Source organism: Tachysurus vachellii, chromosome 1 (genome assembly GCF_030014155.1).
Source record: "Tachysurus vachellii isolate PV-2020 chromosome 1, HZAU_Pvac_v1, whole genome shotgun sequence".
NCBI lineage: Eukaryota > Metazoa > Chordata > Actinopteri > Siluriformes > Bagridae > Tachysurus > Tachysurus vachellii.
In genome coordinates this window covers 8,706,968-8,726,736 of record NC_083460.1, presented here as the reverse complement: position 1 = coordinate 8,726,736, position 19,769 = coordinate 8,706,968, and the positions used below count along the sequence as shown (strand labels likewise).

Genomic DNA, 19,769 nt, shown 5'->3' with positions numbered 1-19,769 from the left:
ATGCTGTTCTACACTGCAGTCATAGAATCTGTCCTGTGCACATCACCATCTGGTTTGGTGCAGCAACAAAACAGGACAGAAACAGACTGCAACGTATGGTTAGAACAGCAGAAAAAATAATTGCCGACCCCCTGCCCACTCTCCAGGACTTGTACGACACAAGAACCAGAAACCGGGCAGGAGAAATCACTATTGACCCTTCGCACCCTGGACATAACCTCTTTCAGCTCCTCCCTTCTGGTAGGCGCTACAGAACTGCCAGACACAGGAACAGTTTCTTTCTCTAGGCAATCACCCTGATCAACAACTCACCATAATTATATTCACTGCTTCTTATCATAAGTACTGCATTATCAGGACTGTCAGTACACATATTACACACTATTGCTGCTGTATATTGCACAAAAAGCATAATATTGCACAATATTGTTATTTGCACCCCCACACTTTATGTACATAACTGATCATTCATATTCTATACTCATATTTTAGATATTTTATTCATTCTATATTCATATTTTATACTCATCCTGACTAAATTATATCTCATCATCTGCATTGTTTTCTTGTATAGTATAGTGTTATTTATGTCTGTATCTTTGAGAGTCACAAACTGCTGGAACCAAATTCCTTGTGTGTGTCAACACACTTGGCCAATAAAAAAAAAAAAAAAAAAAAAAAAAAAAAAATTGGACAATAAATCTGATTCTGATTCTGATTCTGATTCTTTAAAATCTACCAGTTGTCACCAGTGCTAAAATATACAAAAGTTAAAATGATTCAAGAAAAGGAACCAGCAGGCTTGGTGTGGGTTAAATCTTTTAGCACCCTTCAAAAAATTCATGTGGTCAGTTAATACTAAAAAAGTTAAATGAAACTCAAAATGCATAGAATTCATTCAATGTTGGACTCCTCTTAAACCCAGACTATTTTACAAAAGACTACAACAGTGTCACATCCAACACACTACTATTTTAATCAATATCTCCTTTACACTGCCATTGAGTTGATTCATTTCACAGCATGCCCAAGCCTGGTTTCATTTTTTATTTAAAATACTCTGTGGAAAGTCTTAATCATAAAGTAGGAAGTATAACTTAAAATAGACACCACAAATGGGAATTACATTAACATAATTTTTAAAACTACTACATAGTTCTGTACATGGCATAATGAAACACAGATTAATTTCCATAAAGTTCTATAAATAGTATTTGTATTTGGACTTGTATATATCAGTTGTCATTATTTTTTTTTTTTATCTAAAATTATTACTTTATTGCTTAATAAAAGGGTTCTTAAAAAAGAACAATTTGTTTAATAAAAAAAAAGGAACAAAAAAAGAATGTTTTAAAAAAGAATGTAAAAAGATTTTATACTAAAAATCCACTTTCTACCCATATTATTGAATGCCCCAGAATATAAAATTAAAAAAAAAAATATGGATATAGTTATCCCATTTTTCCTTTTCAACTGGTTCACAAGACAAAGGTTCATGTATTCACAAATTAAAATTCAACTAAATAAAACTGACAAATGAAACAAATATAACAGCCACAAGACATCTTTGCACTTGTGCAACTTTCACACTTGACTTACTCAGACAAGTGGCAATAAAGTAAACGTATATGAAGTTTCCTTAGTGAGCTGCTGGGCCATAACGAGGCTACAGGAGGAAGTACAACTTCCACGCTGAAAAATAAGTTACAAGATGGCAACGGCAATACAGCTCGTCTTCTTTCTCTACATTTTGGTCCCCTTCACCGGTAAACTAATCTTCTAAAATCTTTCTAAATTAATACAGTAAAGTGTTTGCTATTGTATATTATAACCTACAGTTTAGATAACAGACAGTATTCAAAAAAAGAATGTTACCTTTTAGGATATAGTATTATTGCTTAACTCTGCTAGTGCTTAAACTTTCTAAATTATCTAAAGCCAATGATGATAGTCACTAATTTATAAATTAGTTGCTGTGATCAAATATTACACACCAAATTACACAAAGTATGAACCTGCTACTTTCAGACAAAGTGACACGTTAATGGATTAGAAAGTTCTTACTTCTTTAAATCTGATTTCTGAGACTGAACTTGTAATTTCAGAAGGCAGCTGTAAGCTAAATATACATTTAAGATTTTATAATATTTTATATTTTGAGGAAGTGTAAAATCTGATTGTTTCTTTATTTTTTCTTTGAAAAGAGTCTTTTTCTGGTTACTCTCAGGTTCTTTCCATAGAATTGTTCCGCTTGCACTTAGTTTCACAATTCATGTTTGGGCGTAGGTTGTTTCTGTTTAGAGCAGGAGGGCAAATATTCCTTGTATATTTTATAATTTAATAATAGTTTGGCATAGATCTAATACTGCAGAGCTTTATAACTGAAATGTATACTACATTAATAATGTATACTATATAAAAAGGCATATAAAGGTAATATCAATTTTTCTTATCTGAGTATTAACCAAAGATTAATTAATCAAAGCAATGGGCTCATTTAAGAAATATAAAATGATCATAATATTTAGAATTGCTTTTATTATATTTATATTTTATAATTTATTATCTGTATTTATTAAGATTTTTGAATGTAGGTGATTTTTTTGTTTGATTTTGTTTTTATAATTTGACCAAATGAAAAAAAAAATCTGTCAAATTTGTTTTTATTTATTTTTATGTGAAATTCTTTAACTTAAAAATAATTTTAAAGCTCAGGGTTTTTTATATAAAAACTGTAAAAACTATGTTCTGGTATCGCCCAATGCACAAAGTTTCAATATACTGTACTTAAAATATACAATATCCTGCAGTTATTAATGAAGTAATAGTGGTATCATCCATATTTACATTTACAGCATTTGGCTGACACACCTATCCTATCTCCTAACCCTTACATTTTATTTCATTTATACAACTAAGTGTTAAGGGCCTGGCTGATGGGCCCAGCAGCGAGAGCTTGCTGGACCTGGGATTTGAATTCATAACCTTTCAATCGGCAGTTTAACAGCTTAAACACTAAGCTACCATGTTCCATTAAATACACATATTAATGTATGGTTCAATAATATTTATATATTAGTATTAACATAGGGATTATACGTTTCCCACTTTACAATATCAGACACTAAATAAGTACTAATTTACTTATTACTTAGTAGAGTTTGGTCAGTCAAAAAGGGGAAGAGCTGCTTAGTGGGGAACAAACAATGTGTCAATTATGCTAGAAAGGTCTGAATGCTTAAAAACATCTTTAAAAAATAAAAAGTAAAGTGCAAGACAGACAACTACTCGGTTTGACAACTGATCTCAACTCAGACATGAATGTAAACTTAAACAGAAGATAGTGAGTATGAGACAACCGGCTCTGCAACTGCAAAACAAGAAAATATACCATTTACCTTTGTACATTTACACTTGTTTCATCCACACACGTTAGTGGAAAAAAACAGCTTTAAGCAGTTGTTGTAATCACCACACTGCAAGAAGTGATGTCTTTCTCATAGGTCTACATAATACATCTCCCAGTGCACACAGGTTTTATGGGACTTTTTTACAAGACTAATGGCTAATCAAATTTGAAATACTTATTCAAATGAATTAAACTTCAGTTTATTTAATACTTAAAACCACTTTAAAACTGATTTAAAAGTTTCCCTGAAAGCATGCTACCTGAATAATGTATAAATATAAGTAAATGAATATAAATAAATTATGAAAAAAAAATTGTCCGTAGTGTGTGATTGCGTGAGTGAATGAGAGTGTGTGTGCCCTGCGATGGGTTGGCACTCTGTCCAGGGTGTATCCTGCCTCGATGCTTGATGACGCCTGAGATAGGCACAGGTTCCCTGTGACCCGAGGTAGTTAGGATAAGCGGTTGAAAATGAATGAATGAATGAATGGTCCTGAAATGCAAAAACATTTACGCTGACTATGTAAAACTTCTTATTTTCTACTTTTTTTTTTTTATTTATAACAGCATTGCCTAAAGATCATTAAATATTCAGGCAAAGTACATTGATCATCTATATCTATACATCTATAATATTGACCATATGAATCATTGTTGTCTGTTAATAGTTTGTTGCAATATTAAATTGTGAATGTTAGTTTACTATAATTTAAAAAAAAAATAATTCTACTGTGACTCTGACCTGTATTGTAAAAGCCTGGTTAAAGTATATTTTAAGTTACAGTACTTATGGTCTGACTGTGCAAAAAATGATACACTTTTGAGGTGGCACTGAGTGCAGCAAAAGAAAATTAATTACTTTTATAATTTAATATGCTTATGCTGTTATAGCTACTGTCAATGTTCAAAATAACACAGATCTCCTGTATATGGACTGGCCATTGTTTAGCGTTCTGTTTTTGAATGAATAGGTTATTTATTCATTGATAAATTATAGAAATATAAAATATAAAACATAGTCTTCATAACATAATTAAATAGTTTATTTTTGCTCTTTTCTTACAGTGTGTGATGATGTTTTTAAGCTGGTTAACAGTTCTGTTCAACTGGACATACAAAAAAAAAATGAAACGGTCAGTGAAGATATTGACTGGACATTTAAACCAAAAACTCTCATTGTGAGATATAATGGAAATCCTCCAAGTAGAGTGTATGGAAGTTATAAAGAAAGGGTGGAGTTTAATGAGGAAACCTACAGTCTGACACTGAAGAACTTACAGAAGAGTGATAGTGGAATCTATGAAGCAGAAGTCGCTGGTGAAACGAAGGAAGTTGTTGCTAAGTACCAATTACATGTGTTGGGTAAGTTTTTTAGCCAAAATACACTACTGATACAAAAATAGTGTCCTTATTAGTTAAGTAATAATTAATTAATGTGTGTGTGCATTGACTAGCAGTACAGTAATGCGTGTGTGTGTCTCAGATCCAGTGGAGAATCCAGTCCTTACTGCTTCTCTCCAAAGTAATGACACCTGTAATGTGACTCTCACCTGTGAAGCTCAGAATCTCTCAGTAACCTCTCACTGCTACAATGATAATTGTGATATGATGGAAAAGAAAACATCTGGAGACACGTTTCATTTCCTCTCACTGTATGTTAGTAACAACTTTATCATTTGTAATAATAGCAACCAAGTGAGCTGGAAAAATACAACTATAGAGATAAAACATGTGAAACAACTCTGCCCTCCTGAAGGTGTGAGCATGCACACACACACACACACACACACACACACACACACACACACACACACACACACACCATGTTTTATTTATTGACACATACACATGTACCTTTTTCATATAGCTTAATATTCTTATTGGATTATATTATATGTAAATTGTATTCTAAATAGCATTTCTTTTTACCCTACTAGATAAGAGTGATAACAAAGTGTCAGATAACAAAGACAAACCTATATTACTGTCCAGCTTAATTCTCATCTTAATCATCATCATCAGCAGCATCATCATCTGCTGGCTGAGGAAAAGAAGAACAAGTAATTATCATTTTATATAAATATTAATACTGGCTAACACTTTATTCAGGTGATACATTTTTAATCGCTTTATTATTATCCATTAACTGTCAGCTATACTGTCATTAAACTGTGACATTCATGTAATGCTGAAAGCACCATTATTGGTATTTATGTTTTTGGTATATAAGTTTATTGATTTAGATTTTTTCCTTAAAAGCATAGTTCTGTTATGCATGCTAGGAGCTGAGCAAATCACAATTATATATAATAATGGATAAAAAAATAGAAGAGTCTTTAGGAGAGAGGTCTTTGCAGGTTGTTGTTTGGGGGTTTGGGTTGTTTAGTTTGTTGTGTTTTGTTTATCTTTACAATGCAATGTGTATTACTTGAGAGAGTGGGGGAGAGAGAGAGAGAGAATTACACTTAGCACTTTGTATTTGACCTTTTTTTTGATAATTAAAGAGCATTTTTCCATAATGCATTCACTATATCTATGGTGTCAAGATAAACTAAATCCTTTCATGTTTAGCATGTTATGTATTTAAATTATACATTAATATACACTACCAGTAAAACGTTTTTGGACACCACATGTATTTCGTATATATTAAAAATTATGCAAATATTGTACTGAAAATAAGTACTGTAATATATTTAACTACAGCACAACATTAATCTGCTCTTTGAAATGAAATAACAAGAACCGCATAATTGAACTTTTTCAATGATGGCCTAAATTTAGTTTTTAACTGACTGCAGCTTAACGGTTTGTCAAAAGCCCTATTCGGACGGGATAAGTTTGACGTGGGGACGTGGGGGTAAAGTAATTATTACCAGAGCTTCTCGGTGATCTTAGTCCTGTCCGAATGTGCCATCTCGGTAATCATTACGGACAATGTCAGTAAAGATTACGGCGACTTTTACCATCTGTAAAAAGGTCCGGAAAAATTACCTCAGGTAATACTAATCCCGTACGAATAGACTCGCTGTAAATATGTACGGTAAAATTCCGTCATTTCCTGTTTAAAAGTAGTTTTTGGCACGTTTTGCAAGCATGGAGGCGCCATGTTGTCTGTTTGCGCACGTGATAACAGGAAGCAACGTCATACACACATGACGACAAGGAGGTTACTGTGGTGTGTAAAGCGAGTTACCCCTCCCACTTCTGCTAGTTTTACTGAGATGTCTTGTCCCGTGCGAATTGGCCAATTAATATTACAGACGTCCTGAGATAAAATTGCATTACTTCATGTCCCCACGTAAAACTAATCCCGTCCAAATAGGGCTATAGAGTGGGTCTGTTTTACCCCAGGTTAAGGTCATCTTTATATGTTTTTATAACATTCAGTGGCAACCGGCAAATGTGACCTAACAAGGGAGAATAGGCAAGCTATTGTTACACTAAAGAATGAAGGCATTTCTTACAGAAAAATTGCCCAGAAACTACAGAAAAATTGCCCAGAAATGGTGTAGCATACACCATTAAGAGGCATGCAGAAACAGGACGAATGCTGACCGGAAAAGAACTGGAAGACCTTGTTCAACTACAATGTTATAGGAGAAATATCTAAGAGTCTCCAGCCTACATAACAGTAAGAAAAGTGCACCAAAAATCACAGCACAGCTTTAAGCAACCAAAGCTGTGCCAGTGTCAACTTCGACAGTGCAGAGGAGACTTCTGGAAGCTGACTTGATGGGGCATGTAGCTGCCTAGAAACCCCTGCAGGAGAGCGCAGAAGCAGGTCAAAGAGCTCCCTTGGGCAAAGGAACACAAAAATTGGATTGTTGCTGACTGGAGAAATGTCTTGTGGTCTGATGAATCAAAGTTTGATATTTTTTTCTAAATGAAGATTTTACATGCATTGCAGAACTGACAAGAAGATGATACCAAACTGAATAGTACCAATTGTCAAGCATGTAAGCTCTAGAGTTGATGACCTATATACTGTAGGGTGACCGGATTTCTCAACAAAGTATTCTCCAGAGACCTGCCATAGCATCTGGCTTAAGACTATTTGGACAGTCCTTCATACAACAAGAGGACAATTATCTGAAACACACATCTAAGCTTTGTCAGAACTATTTTAAGAAAAATTAACAGGAAGGAAAGCTGAAAATGATGTCATGGCCCCCACATTTACCCGACCTTAACCCTATCGAGATAGAAAGGTTAAGGCAGGCAACTAGCCAGTGTAAATTACATAAAGTCCTATAATGTTGGAAGTAAATTAGCATATAGTGGAGTACTTTGTGATTTGTAACTGATTCTTGCAAACATCAAATAATATTGAATATGAATTCTTTTTCTTTTCTTTTTATTTCAGTAAATGAGTAACACAATAAATAGACATGTACAGTATAGTTGTTAGTATTATCAATCTAATGTGTACTGAATTTAAGTCTGCTATTTAGAGAGAGAATCTTTGTGCAGTTTCTGAGGGATTAGTCTGATATTTATATTTTAATTGTGTTTGATATTTCATTTTGAATGCAATTTATAAATATAATTTATTTCATTTCTAAACCTGCTAGATTCTGTCAACACAGTCTATGAAGAAGTTGATATTAAAAACAAGGTGACCTTTTGATAGTAATCTCTTTTGCATATCAATTACAAATTACTGGGGGGGAGAATATGGTGTGTATAACAGTTTGGTTAAACCATGTCTACAGGGGGGGAAAAAAGCAGAGTCAGTTGAGATGTCAGAGAACCATGCAACTCCTTCTACTGTGTACTATACTGTCGGGATGCCAGCCCCCGCTTGTAGTAATGATGAGAGCACTGTAAGTGTTATATATAATGTTATATTACTATTGTATAAAATATAAATATGCATTTATACAATGTTATTTATGTAGATACCATACCTTCCTTATGCATAATAATTCCTTATGCACAAATATTGTAAAAAGTAGAATGTCATTTTTTTCCTATTTTTTGCAATCCATCATTTCAGTTAGCTGCTCAAAGGCCTAACAGTGGCTCTTTAGCACTCTATGTTACAGAGTGATGTCATTCACTAAGTTTTGAGACTCAGATCACACTGAACTTTTAAAATGCTTCTGTGGCATGGATTCTCCTGTCCAAATCAGTCCCTCTGGTAGCTTTACATGGTCATGTATTCATTCTTGTGAGATTTTTATTTTGTTCACAAACAATGTATTCTACATTTGATTCTTTACAGTATTCAGGTTTAATTCTACTCCCTTTTTTATTTGCAATCAGTAACCTAGCCAATCTGCTCTTGAAGAAAAGATCTGTGTACATTTTTAGGGAGAATTTAACCGTAATTGAGTTAATTTTTTTTTTGACAGCAGAAATATTGTTGACACCAGAAATAGTTTATTCTAGACTAGAACAAAGAACATGCCCCACTGTAGTCCATTATCGTTTCTATAGATATATTCATAGGACTGATGCAGCATTCACTTTTATTTGTTGCAGTGTTCACTTATATTGGTTATTTTAATTATTATTATCAGGATTATTATTATTAATAATTATTTTGCTACTTTTTGTTATTAGTGCACTTTTTGGAAGAAGCTTGAATAATCCTGTTTATCTTGTTTTTATCATACTTTTTTTTTTTATAGATTTTACAAATATGTTTTATCCAGAAAGCACAGCTATTTCATTGCTTACACCAGACTTTTGTAAAGAGGGCAATTTATTTCCTATTTATGTTCCACAGAGACTTCCTAGTTCTCTTCTCCTATACTTTTTATTTACCTCTCTTTTAACCAGTGTTTGGTTAAGAAAAGTCATATTAGTATCCCAATATGACTTTTATTTACCTCTCTTTTAACCAATGTTTGGTTAATAAAAAAATCATAAAAGTCATATTTGTCAGGGAGCTACCTGACTCTTCTCCCATGCGTGCCCCGCCCGCACGGAGCGGCTCGCCGGCGTACTAATGACACACACCTGACTCTCGTTTCTACCTCATCACCAACCCTATAAGATCCCCTCTCTCACGCTAACCAGCGTCCGTTATTACCAATGGTTCGGCGTGCTTCCAACACGCCGTTAGCATTCTCTTCCGGACTTCGTGGGCTGCGCTCTCTAGCGCACCACCGGATATTTATCTCTGCTAACCAGTTGTTTGTGGAATTAAAACAGTTTGCTTTCACCTCTGTGTTTGGCGTAACAGAATAACGGACCTAACAAAAAAAAAAAAAAAAAAAAAAGAAAAGGGAAATTATTTTTTCCTACCGGAATATGGAGAACCTGCCCAGCACACTCCCTGATCCGGTTCGGGATCTGGTCGCCGCGCTTCGAGCCGCCTTTCCCCCCACCGCTGCTCGTCCGGAAACCCCCACTGTCACCGGCAGTCCCATGGCACTCCCGGGAACTTTTTCGGGAGAAGCGTCAGCGTGCCGCGGCTTCCTACTCCAGGTAAATCTCTACATGGAGATGCAGCCTCAGCGCTTCCCTTCCGAGCTCTCCAAGGTGGCGTTCCTCATTTCGCTCCTGTCCGGAAGAGCGCTAGCTTGGGCTCAGGCCTTGTGGGACTCTGACAGCCCCATGATGGAGGTATACGATCATTTCGCGGCACACCTTCGCGAGGTTTTCAGTGCCGCTTCCGGGGTCCTATCCACAGCGGACCAGCTGCTTAGCTTGCGCCAGGGGAAGGATGACATCACGGCGTACAGCTTGTGTTTCCGCACCTTGGCGGCATCTAGTGGCTGGAACGAGGCGGCGCTACTGGGAGTATATCGGCGGGGTCTCTCTCCCGAGATTAAACAGGCCATGGCGGTGTTTGATGACGCTACGGGCCTGGAGGACTTCATTGGGAGATCCTTAGGACTTTCCCAGCGACTGTCCGCATGCCTCCCCAGGTCGCCCACCTCGGGGGAACAGCCTGGACTGGCGGCCACAGCTGACGCCGAACCCATGCAGCTGGGTTCTCAGAGGCTTCCCCGGTGGGGGGGAAATAGCCGCCGGGCTTCGGGCAAAACCGGTATGGTGGGAGCCCGGGCTACTCCAGCGGCTGTTGCCCCACGTGTCATGCTCCGGCAGCGGTGAGTACGGTAGAGTTTCCGTCGGACATTTCTACTCTGTCCACACTCCCGGTGACGCTTCTAACTCCCTCTCTCTCTCTCTCTGTGGATGCGCTGGTGGACTCAGGTTCGGCAGGGAACTTCATATCCCAAGCCTGCCTCAACAGCTTGCAGCTCCCCCGGGAGAGGGATTCCCAGGACTTAGCCGTCCAGACCATCCAGGGACGCCCACTAGGTCGGGGCTGGGTGAAGTACTGTGCGCCCATAGTGACTCTATGCGTGGGGCTGTTCCATAGAGAGGAGATAAGGTTCATGGTGCTCGACGAGTCCACTGTCAGCGTGATCCTGGGTAGGCCCTGGCTGAAACAACAGGCCCCTGCATGCTCCTGGGACCCCTGCGATATCCTGCAATGGAGTAGCCACTGCCGGGAACACTCCCTCTCTCCGCTTCCATCCAGGGTCCCCAAAGCCCTGGTAGGCGCCACCAGGGTGGAGGAAGCCACGACATCCCAGCAGGCAGAGATCCCCACGGAGTACCAGGCCTTCAAGGACGTGTTCAGTGCCCAGGCAGCTACTCGTCTCCCCCCTCACCGGCGCAGGGACTGCTGCATCGACCTGCTTCCCGGGGCTAAGCTGCCGAAGGGCCGAGTCTATCCCCTTTCTGCTCCAGAACATCAGGCCATGGAGGAGTACATCCAGCAGGCGCTCTGGCAGGGGTTTATCACGAACTCATCCTCCCCGGCTGCGTCGAGCTTCTTCTTTGTGGGAAAGAAGGACGGGGGGCTACGTCCCTGCATCGATTACCGACAGCTCAACGCCCAGATCTCCCCTCTCCCTTACCCTCTCCCGCTGGTCCCAGCAGCTCTGGAGGCCCTGCGAGAGGCACGGGTGTTTTCTAAACTGGATCTCCGGAGCGCGTATAACCTGGTTCGTATCAGGAAGGGGGACGAGTGGAAGACCGCCTTCATAACGCCCTCCGGACACTACGAATACCGGGTCATGCCGTACGGCCTATCTATCGCCCCAGCTGTGTTCCAGGGGTTCATGAACGAGGTGCTCCGACCCTTCTTACAAAGGTTCGTCATGGTTTACATCGATGACATTCTGATATATTCAAGGAACCTAGAGGAACACCATCACCACGTCCGTGAGGTCCTAGGGGCACTTCGTTCCCAACAGCTCTACCTCAACCTCTCCAAGTGCGAGTTTCACTGTAAGGAGGTACAGTTTCTGGGCTACGTCATCAGCGCACGGGGTATACAGATGAACGACAGGAAAGTTAAAGCAGTGAAGAGCTGGCCCGTTCCGGAGACTATTAAGGAACTCCAACGCTTCTTGGGCTTCGCTAACTTTTACCGTCGGTTCATTCAGGGGTACAGCCTGATCACCGCTCCCCTCACTTCTCTCCTCAGTTGTAAGGCGCGGACCCTGAGGTGGACCAAGGAGGCCCAGGGGGCGTTTGAGGAGCTCCGCCAGCGCTTTTGCTCCGCTCCCGTGTTGCGTCATCCAGACCCCCGGAAGCCCTTTGTAGTGGAGGTGGACGCCTCCTCGACGGGGGTGGGGGCTGCTCTCTCTCAGCAATCAGGCAACCCACCACAGCTCCACCCGTGCGCTTTCTTCTCCCACAAGCTCTCGGCCGCAGAGCAGAACTACGAGCTTCTGGCTATCAAGCTCGCCCTGGACGAGTGGAGGCACTGGTTGGAGGGAGCAGAGCACCCATTCACTGTGATCACAGACCACAAGAATCTTCAGTACCTGCGGGAGGCCCGGAGACTCAATGCCCGGCAGGCTCGTTGGGCCCTCTTCTTCACTCGGTTCCAGTTTCAAGTCACCTACCGAGCTGGGGCGCTCAACGGAAAGGCCGACGCCCTGTCCCGGATATTCGGGCCTGAGGAACCCAGACATCCGGACCCCATTCTCCCTCCTTCGATCGTCGTGGGGCCTATTGTCTGGGACATGGACAGCGAGATCCGTGCGGCCTCCGTCAGGAAGCCCACCCCCAGAGGGTGCCCTGAGGGAAGGGTTTTTGTTCCCACATCCTGCCGCGGGGAGCTAATCCAGTCGGTCCATGAGGGACCGGGCACGGGTCACCCAGGAGAGAGGAGGACGGTCCAGCTCCTTCAGGCTCGCTACTGGTGGCCAAGGATGGCAGAAGAGGTTACCCGCTATGTCCAGGAGTGTTCCACCTGCGCCATGGCCAAGGTACCTCGCCACCTGCCCGTCGGCAAGTTGGTGCCGCTCCCCGTCCCTCAGCGCCCCTGGTCACACCTAGGCATCGACTTTGTGACCGACTTGCCACGGTCGGAGGGAAACACGTGTATCCTGGTAGCGGTGGATCGCTTCTCTAAGGCCTGCCGACTTGTGCCTCTAAAGGGGTTGCCCACGGCCCTCGAGACGGCCGAGGCCTTGTTTCATCACGTATTCAGGAACTTTGGTCTCCCGGAGGAGATAGTTTCACAGTTGTTTGTGGAATTAAAACAGTTTGCCTTCACTTCGGCTTTCACCTCTGTGTTTGGCGTAACAATATTAGTATCCCGATTTTATACTTTAGTGCATCAACTTCTTTTACAGATTTGTTCTGTAGTTTGTGAAACCCTGGGATCATTCTTATTTTTGTGTTAAAGAGGGCTAATTGCTATTATAGTGTGCCATTCAACAGGAGATCATGTTAAATTACTATCTGTACTAATGTGGCTAATAGGAGTAGTAGAAACAGAAAAAAAGTTATTCATAATATTTTCTATTGATGGATATGAATAAATAAATAAACAGTTTAAATATGAAGACCAAATAAGTGCCTAGAATATATCTAGCTTAAACAATGTCTCTGTCGATCTGTTTTAATTAAATATATTTTAACTAGAATAACGCAGAACATTACTAACTTTAAGGTTTGTGCCCTATACAATACACGTATTTCCTCCAGTTTATCAACTGCATTGTGACTCATTATTACAAAATCTTAATTAAGGAAATCACAATATTATTATTATTATGCATAAGAGTGTTTTAACCAGTCTATATTTATATGTATGTATATATGTCTGTCTTATATATTTGTTTATTTCTATTATGTGCCATATTTGAATGTTCAAATTTTATTTTCTTTCTTCCTTTCTTTAGGGAATGGACATCAAGAAAGAGAACCCCAGTGACAGCAAATTCTATAAAACTCATCAAGTATGCTTAACAGAATCTTTCTGATTTCCTGAGTTACTGTAATTAGAGTCTGTGATATAGTTTGAAGTTTCTTTAGTTTTGAAAATGTAATTATGGCTTGTTTGTTTTTATATATGTATATTTTTGTACCTAGAATGAAGGAGGACAATGGAACGCTGATTCAGCGGACTTACCACAAACCATTTATTCTACAGTGAACAAGGCTGGTAAAACCTGTGTGTGAAGCATGAACATGTCTTTATGTTCCATTAAACATTTTCCATACAGAATGTGAAATACCTCAAGGATTCTGGACAAATTTGATGATTGTAGTGATGATTATGTATGTAGAGGCATAAATGCCACAAATGTCTGTGGCATAAGACCAGAATGCCTTAAAAGGTCTTGTTATTTTGTAATATTCTTTTTTTTATTCATACATTTTGTTGATTATTGTTTAGTTTTAAGTTTTGTTAATTATTGTAAGTATGATTGTTAGAGGGGGAAAATGGTAGGCCTTCAGTAATGTAACAATTTACCAGGACTTATCAATTTATGACCAAGTGTTCATGTCCGTGGATGATCTACTGTATCTCCAGAAGTGTATGATCAGTTTATTGTTTTTGTTTTGTTTTTAATTGTCTTGAATTGATAGAGAGCTATAGATTTTTGTAAATATTTTGTATAGATATAAGTATTATGTTTTAAATCTGTCTGTCTGTCTATCTGTCTGTCTTTTTTACTATTTTAAAATATTTTAAGATGCCATGGCTGCAAAACACCAAAGTCAGCTTAAATGACATGTTCACAGTATATACAGTAAATAAAAAACAAAATGAAAATTTACCTTATGTCTTTGCAGTATACATTACAATCACCAAGCTGATTTTGTTCTAAAAGAATCCACCACACCACACACCCAACTCCATTTTCATTCTTTTTTATCTCCTACATGTGTCCCTGCTTCATCAGAATAACACCCAACATGCAACATTTATTCTCTTCTTTTTCACAGACTTTCTCAAGCTGCATATACAGCACAGGATCCTCTGAATAAATGTCTCAACAGAATGAGATATTCACAGTTTTTTTCATTCGTGTTTTGTTCTGAGGATTTGGCAGCAAGAGTTATTTCATTAAATTAGCAGAACTTGCAGGGGACACTGGTTGAAGGCAGGGGAATAATCTAGTAGAGCATTTTAGCATAGTAATTAATAGCAGAGAGATGTGTGCCAGTGCAGTTTTTAGAGCTAGCTCAAATGGCCTCCCACACAAATGCCATTAATAGTCCTTAACTTGTAACTTATTGCTGTCATTAAAACATTGTAAATGGCTAAACAGATGCATTTTACAGTTTTTATTGTTTTCCTCTTTATTTCTCTGGTGAAGCAGAACAAAATGGTAGAACACACATCACATCACGTGCTTCCTGTCATATGCCAAAACGGAAATGGTTAGTTTCACACCGAGTTTCACAGAATACTCAGACATGTGTACTACAAAGATACTGTATGAGAGGCAAAAAAGACAAAACTTAACCTCAATGGGTTATGACCCCAAGTTAAGTCTAGGAGGTTCTCAGGGTAAATGTTTCTTGGGTAAATGTTTCTAGGGAAAACATTGTAATAGACCAGCAGGTGCAATGAAAACTGATCACAAAAGACAAAAATATGTTTTAATTATATGTGGGATAAATGGAACAAAAGAGTATACATGGTATTATTTTAGCAAAATAATTTCAGATTTTCAGATCTATTTATATTTCACATTTTAATGAAAGGAGAGCATAGATTTTAATGCATTATGTTTTAAAATGTTGAAAGATTTATTTTTCATGTTTTATGTATTATTACAGGTATTCATAGGTTTTGAATAATCAGAATATACATAATAATTAAATGTAAAGTGAACAAAGAAATATAATAATAATAATAATAATAATAACATTGTCTTAAATATCACTGTAATAATCATAATAATAATAATAATAATAATAATAATAATAATAATAATAATAATAATAGTGTTGTTTTAAATATCACTACTTACACAAAAACAAAAGAGAATGAAATTTAACATTACTTGGACAGAAAATTTGCACAATATCAGTGCAGTGTTCATTCAAATAGCCATTCTTATCTCAGGTGAAAATTCTTATCTCTGCTTTAACACAATCTACCACTCCATTTTTATTTTTTTTTTATCTCCTACATAAGTTCCAAAATGACAATTAAATCTGTAATTCTTATTTTCTTCTCTATAACTGTGTCTCTCATGCTGCCAAATACATCACATGCATTGCAGATTTCACCAATACAGTACCTATATGTATAATTGCATTGATCACATTTTTAATCTGCAATATGTTATGCATGCTAGTTATCAATTACCTAGGAAAAGTGCCATTTTCAGAATTTAAAAATGTATTGCAAAACATAAATCAGCTCACTTACCTCATATTCTGCTTAGCCTATACTCATCTCAACAGCCTCCACCACACCACACACATACATTTACAATGCTTATTGCTTGCTGCACAGTGTGTATATGATCTTATTCTGCATTTTCCTTTCTGAAAAATGCATATGTGGATTAGGGCATGGTTCCTTTTTTCTCTTAATTTTCTTAAGAGGTTGTGACTATGGAGGACTCTTCACCTCTTAAGATGGTGAAAAACTCTGAAGACATCTATACATCTTTTTTCATGTCTTTATGGTGCACTGGGTGTATTTTGTACTTTGCAGAGACATTCAAATTGTTCTGTTGCTCAGCACAGTATGTAAAGTTCCTTAGTTCTTACAATTAAGTTCATAGTCAAGGCAGGCAAAGTCGAAACTAGAAGAAGCAGAAGCAAAAACATGAAATGGAATCTCACAATACACACAGCCACAACATGCTACAATGGTTTGCAACCAATAAAACACACAATAGGACATCATCAACAGCAACTAAAGGGTGTCAGCAATGATATTAAGTGTACTTTTACGGTGGGTAATAACTAAATTGAACCCCTGGACAATTAAAGACCAGTGCATCAGCCTCTGGTTGTTACACATTTGGTGTAAAAACACTAAAGGGTTGTGGTCAGTGTACACATGGAATGGAGCAGCACTGTCATCAAAATAAACTTTAAAGTTCTGTAAAGCCATCAACAAGGCAAAAGTCTCCTTTCCAATAGTTCTGTAGTTAAGCTGGTGCTTCAGGGACTTTGAGTAGTAGCATACAGATGGATCCAGCCCATGGCCATCCTCCTGTTTGAGTACAGCACCGACACTACTGGCATCTAATTTCAACCTGATTGGCTTGTTCATACCAGGTGCAGAACTGGAGAGCTGGTTAGTAGGAGTTTCAACAGGTGTTGAAGGCAGACTGGCACACTTTTGAACACTTGATCACGTAAACAATCACTTAAATGACACTCTGGCATAAGAATTCAGTGAGAGGTAAAACAACTTCATAAAGGTTTTTACAAAAATTATAATATCCAGCCATGGCTAAAAAGCATCTTCTCTATTTTTGGCAATGAGGAAAAACACAAATGGCTTGGATTTTAGCATCCAAAGGTTTCAAAATTTCTGAATTTAATACCCAGGAAGCCTCAGAGAGGTGTGTGAATACAAGATCAGGTAGATTCAGGTACTGTTTTCATGTTACAATGTACACCACCACACCATCATGGTAAGCATTTCTGGATCGTTCTTTCGTTCTGACCGTGGCCAGGGAGACAGGTCAACGGACAGCTACTGACTGAATCAGCAGAGTCATCGGTCTTCGAGTCCTGGACACGTTCGTTTTCAGTCTCCTTCAGGGAAACTACCGGTAGTTGACAATGAGGGCCAATTGCCAACTGCTGCTGATTCTAGGCCCATTGGTAACATGGTTGAACATCATGTGACTTTAAACACTGCTCATGTTGTGACACAAAATCTGTCACTTACAATTGAAGACACAGTAATTAATGCATTTGTGGATACTGGTGCTGATGTCTCTTATAAGAGGAGATTTCAGAATGTCTACTCTTACTTTATGGCAAAGACCTTTGATGAAACAGTTCATACCTCTGTTATCTATTTCTGGTGACACGTTAGATTCAGTGGGTACTTTGTCAGCTAATGCCACTCTGGGAAAACGTACAGTGTCACATTCATTCCAAGCAATCAGAAATTGCTCTTGAGCAGTTTCAAGCAGAAAACTTTTGAGCAGAAATTGCTCAAAAGCAGTTGTACTGCAGAACATTTCAAAATCGTGGTTAACATGCAGAACATTTCTTTTCAGCTGAGGATTCTATACCCTTTGCAAGTGTGAACTAACACTGTTACAGTGTCAAGCACTACAGTTGTTCCTGCTCTGTCAGAGTCTGTAATCTATGCCAAACCTGTCACATCTTACAGGTGTACAGCAAAATTGCTACACCGGTGTGTTTGAGCCTAACTATTGTGAAGACTTAAAGGTAGAATTTGCATAGACTGTAATGAAAGCAGATAAGTGTTCAATCTAACTTAAAATGGTCAATCCTTTGTCAGATGACATTTCCCTGCACTGTGGAACTCCAATTGGTACTTTTCATTCAATTTCTGAGAGTGATCATAATGGTTTCGTGATAAATGACAAAAGTATGAACAAAGTAAGCGTTGTTTCCAGTCAAGTGTCAATGTGCAAGTCACCTGTAGATTACATGTAATGTACAGCATGTAATATATATATTGTTATATATGAAAAAATATGTACAGTAAATAAATATAAAAGTTATAGCAGTACAGAGATGTGTGTACATTGTTGAAAAGTAAAAGTATATGGTGCTATGGCATAGCAAGGCACTGACAATGTTGTAAAGGAACAACAAGTAGAAGGTGTTACGCCTTAGCGTGTTTTTTTTTTTATGTTGCTTATTATTTTGTGATCGTCACTGGTGGCTACTGTAGGTGTTTTTCGGTGTCTGTTTTCCTTTCAGCTCCTCCAATTACGTCATATATCCGCCTGTACATCATTGGACGATCGTCACATGACACACGATGCCCCGCCTCTTCGTCATGCTATTGGCTGGATGGGAATTGCAGCTGGACATTTAAACCACGTCAGCGAGAGTGAAACGGAGAGAGAGAAAGAGAGAAAAAGCCGGTTTTGGATGCTGTGTTGTATGTCGAAATTTTGGGTTGGCTTAGACATTTTGTGTTTTCTGCCTCGTTGTGTGTGTCCTGTTGTATGTGTTTCTATGTAGTTTTTGTAAATATTGGTATATGTAGGAAGTAGGAAGGTAGGAAGTAGAACCTACTTTGTAGAAAGTAGGTTAGTAGGAAGTCGGTGCCAGTTTTGTTATACGGTTTATTATTGTTTTTTTGGCTAGATAGGGAGCGAGGGAAGAACATGTATTTTCTTTTCTTTTCTTTGGATTAGGTTAGCTGAGTACTACTTGTTGAGTTAGAGGGAGTTTTATTTATTATTTTGGCCTTTCCGACCTCTGAAGCCGTAACCACCTAAGAGAAGACGGAATAAATCCAAGAAGTGAAACTGTCGTGCCAGTTGTATTTTTGTTCCCTTTCTCTTTTCATGCTGAGTTCTAATTTTTACCTGTATGTTACGATCTGACCTAGACCCGGCCGTAACAGAATTGGGGGCTCGTCCTGTGCGCTCCGTGTGTTTCGTGTATTTTTCGGGTACGTTTTGCTGGCGGTTTTTGTCTTGGCGGTGGGGGTGAGAGGTTTAGTTTATGAGAGATGGCTACAAAGTTTGATCTAGACCAGTTTGTTATTTGTCCTACGTTTGAGCAGTTTGAACGATGTCGTAAGGATGACTTATTAACCCTTGCAGACTTTTTTAGCATATCGGTTCCACGAAGTGCCAATATGCGTGACATCAAGGAGCTGCTGTGTGCGGAGCTGATAAAACAGCGGATTCTTACTGAGCCTACCGAGGCGGGTGCTGCATCAGATTTAGTTGGTTCTGAGGATTTCCCGGCAGCGGAGGCTGGACGTAAATCTGAGGACCCAACACGCGTAGATCCCGCGGTAATAGCAGGTTCACCGCTGGAGGAGCCCGCGCTAGCGCTCCAACTAAAACAACTTGACCTTGAGTTAAGTCGTCAGCAGTATCAGTCTCAACTTTTACATTTACAAACCGTGGAGCTGGAGGCAAGGAAGGAGATAAAGCTCAAGGAGCTG

The 19,769-nt window shown here is 38.9% G+C and overlaps 2 protein-coding genes across 3 annotated transcripts in view; both read left to right on the top strand.

Annotated features, from left to right (window-relative positions):
* The window catches only part of LOC132846528 (SLAM family member 9-like), a 57,450-nt gene extending 42,993 nt beyond the window's left edge, over nt 1-14,457 (top strand). The window contains exons 8-9 of the mRNA XM_060871291.1: nt 13,576-13,632; nt 13,766-14,457. Of these exons, the coding sequence (XP_060727274.1) occupies nt 13,576-13,632; nt 13,766-13,855 (147 nt within the window). The 3' untranslated portion in view covers nt 13,856-14,457. The remainder of the gene's footprint in view (nt 1-13,575; nt 13,633-13,765) is intronic.
* The window catches only part of LOC132846570 (CD48 antigen-like), an 83,126-nt gene continuing 65,030 nt past the window's right edge, over nt 1,674-19,769 (top strand). For both annotated transcript variants that reach the window (XM_060871297.1, XM_060871295.1), the window contains exon 1: nt 1,674-1,766. In XM_060871297.1, the coding sequence (XP_060727280.1) occupies nt 1,712-1,766 (55 nt within the window). In that variant the 5' untranslated portion in view covers nt 1,674-1,711. The remainder of the gene's footprint in view (nt 1,767-19,769) is intronic.